The following is a 2,855-nucleotide window of genomic DNA, read 5'->3' as shown; positions in this document are numbered from 1 at the left end:
ATGACTTTAGCTGGAAGGTGGGGGGTGTCTCGGAGTGTGAGCAGAGCAGTTGGGTTGGGGGGCTGGGCTCTGGGCGGGGTGGCCCCGGCAGTGGAGGCCAGGGCTGTGACCGCACTCTGAGTTAATGCTTCTACAGGTGAGGACCACAAGACAGAGCCATTAAAGCAGACGGCCTTGTCGAGCGTATGTAACACCCACCTGCCTCTCGGGTTCTTTATTTGACCGTATCTTGCTCTGGAGCCATTGGTTTCCCTGTGACACCCCCCTTTCGATTTTGGCCTGACGGGCGGCTGGTCCAAAACTACACCCCACCTCTTCCTGGCTCCGTGGCTACAGCCAAACCTTGCCAAATCCGGGGGAAGGGAGGCTGGAAAAGCAGATCCTCCAACCAGCTGAGCGGGACGAGGGCAGGAAGGGCCAGTCACTCAGCACAGTATCTTAGCGATGGGGGCTCTAGGGAGAGCAGGGCACAAGCCGGCGGAGCTGCCCTGGTGGATCAGTGGGAGGCAAGCTGGCTGGGTGGGCTCGTTGGGCTGGGATGCCCGGGGGCCGGTGGGTACCAGGCGGACGTTTGGCAAGGTGTGGCTGTAGCCCTGTGTTGAGGATGCTCTAGGGAGGGAGTCTGGAGCCCTTGGTGGGCCGGGTCCTAGGCCCGTTCAGAGCCGCCGCCTCCCCCCCCAGCGTCACACTGCATGAGCGCGCGGTCTCTGTGTGCCGCTGGCCTGTGCCCTCTGGCTCTAACGCCCCGTGTCTCTCCTTCCCTCCCCTGTCTCTGTCCCTCTTCCCCCAGACATCCGGCTGCGGGTGCGTGCCGAATTCTGCCAGCACGAGCCGGTCCTGCGGCAGAACGTGCTGTCCAACAAGCAGCACCGGCTGGAGCGCCAGTTCGACATCTTCGGCCAGTCCAACACCATCCTCAAGTCGCGCGACCTGGGCTCCATCATCTGTGACATCAAGTTCTCGGAGCTCTCCTACCTGGACGCCTTCTGGAGCGACTACATGAACGGCTCACTGCTGGAGGCCCTCAAGGGTGTCTTCCTCACCGAGTCCCTCAAGGACGCCGTGGGGCAGGAGGCCATCCGGCTGCTGGTCAACGTGGACGAGGATGACTATGAGGAGGGGCGCCGGCTGCTGCTGGAGAGCCTCGGCCCCCAGTGACGGCCCCTGCGGGGCGGGGGCACAGCCTGGCCTCTGGGGAACTCGGCCTGGGTATGTAGCTCTTCCTACCCTTCCTGGGTGTTAGCCGGCCTCTTCTACCTGGGAGCTAGCCACACGCAAGCACTGGGTCCCCCACCGCCGTGCTAGCCACCATCCCCCCCCCCCGTTTTTTCTCTCTCTCTACACACACAAACACACACACACACACATCCACCCCACCCCCGTGCTAGCCACAGTCACCCTGGGTGCTAGCCGCAGCCTCCTTGTGTGGTAGCCCTCCTGCCCCAGCCCCGGCTGCTTCTGGGTGCTAGCAGAGGAATCCGACCAAGGTGGGGTAGGGAGGCATATTGGTGGTGGTGGTGGGGGGGGGGGGGGGTCCCTCTGCCATTGCCCTGAGTCCTCCCCCTGCGTCTGCCCCGCCCCTGGCACTTACCCCCCCCCCCCCCCTTCTTCTCTCCTAGGTCTCGGTCTGTACTTTTTTCTGAGCCACTGGCGCTCATCCACTTAGGACACGGAGGCTCCTGAGAACAGCCTGACCCCGTCTGGGTGCTGCCACGGGGCAAACCTCTGCCCGCCTGCAGGCCTCCGACTGAGCCCCCAGCCAGGGCTGGGCCGAGCACTGGACTCAGTATTGGCGAGGAGGCGGGACAGGCAGCTCCAGACGCACAGGGCGTGGGGCCGGCTCGCCGTGGCTCCGTCCCCGGGCAGGGGCGCAGCTCACAAGGAGACTGGACCTTGAATTATTTTTAGGACACACACCTGGTTTTCCTGCGGGTGGAACGTGGGAATCGGAGAGTCACTTTCCTGAGGGAGGTTTTCCTGTGCTCTGGGTATTTGTACATAATATAAATATAGCGCCGGGGGGGGGGGGGGGGGTGCGGACAGGGCTCAGGCAGCGGCTGCAGGAATCTGTCCTCTGAGTGTGGGGGGGGGGGGGGGGGGTCAGCTGGTGTAATTATTTAAAAGAAGATGGTATTTTTTTAAGCAAAAGATGGGGAAAAAATGAAAAAAAAAATAGTCCAACCTGATCTTTTTCACAAATGGTTTTGCAGCGTCTTGTATCGGGAGGGGAAAAATCAATAAAACAAAGAGAATTTGTAGAGGAGACTCTTCTTGAACTGAAAGTGTCTGTTCCTTCTCCGCCCGCCTGGGCCGGGCCCCGGGCCTCCCGGCTCCCGCTCTCCCCGCCCGCCCGCTGGGCCGGGCCCTGGGCGTCCTGGCTCCCGCTCTCCCCGCCCGCCCGCTGGGCCGGGCCCCGGGCGTCCTGGCTCCCGCTCTCCCCGCCCGCCCGCTGGGCCGGGCCCCGGGCCTCCCGGCTCCCGCTCTCCCCGCCCGCCCGCTGGGCCGGGCCCCGGGCGTCCTGGCTCCCGCTCTCCCCGCCCGCCCGCTGGGCCGGGCCCCGGGCGTCCTGGCTCCCGCTCTCCCCGCCCGCTGGGCCGGGACCCAGGCGTCCCGCTGTAGTACGGGGGAAGTGAGGTGGCGCTGGGTCACCTGGAAGGAGGCTGTGCTGAGCTGCCCTTTCCCATGTCCCGTGCAGGCCTTTGGAGAACAGCGCCAGGCAGGTGCCAGGGGACGTGCTGCCTTCAGCCCAGCTGTTGGGCTGCAGTGCCCTGGTTCTTCCGCAGGATGGGGGCGTGTCACCTTCCCCTGCTCTTCCCTTCACCTCTCCAGGCTGAAGCCCGTGTGGCTGAAAGCTG

At 64.5% G+C, this 2,855-nt stretch overlaps 1 protein-coding gene across 1 annotated transcript; it reads left to right on the top strand.

Annotated features, from left to right (window-relative positions):
• Nucleotides 1–741: 741 nt before the first annotated feature.
• LOC101930817 (death effector domain-containing protein) lies at nt 742–2,258 on the top strand (the record flags this gene model as incomplete). Its single annotated transcript, XM_065580324.1, has 2 exons — nt 742–1,209; nt 1,620–2,258. A coding segment is annotated over one exon (417 nt), but the record flags the coding sequence as incomplete, so codon positions are not given.
• Nucleotides 2,259–2,855: the final 597 nt, after the last annotated feature.

Source organism: Chrysemys picta, unplaced genomic scaffold, assembly GCF_011386835.1.
Source record: "Chrysemys picta bellii isolate R12L10 unplaced genomic scaffold, ASM1138683v2 scaf2536, whole genome shotgun sequence".
In the NCBI taxonomy this organism is placed as follows: Eukaryota; Metazoa; Chordata; order Testudines; family Emydidae; genus Chrysemys; species Chrysemys picta.
The sequence above is the reverse complement of the archived record's forward strand: the minus strand, read 5'-3'. Positions and strand labels throughout refer to the sequence as shown.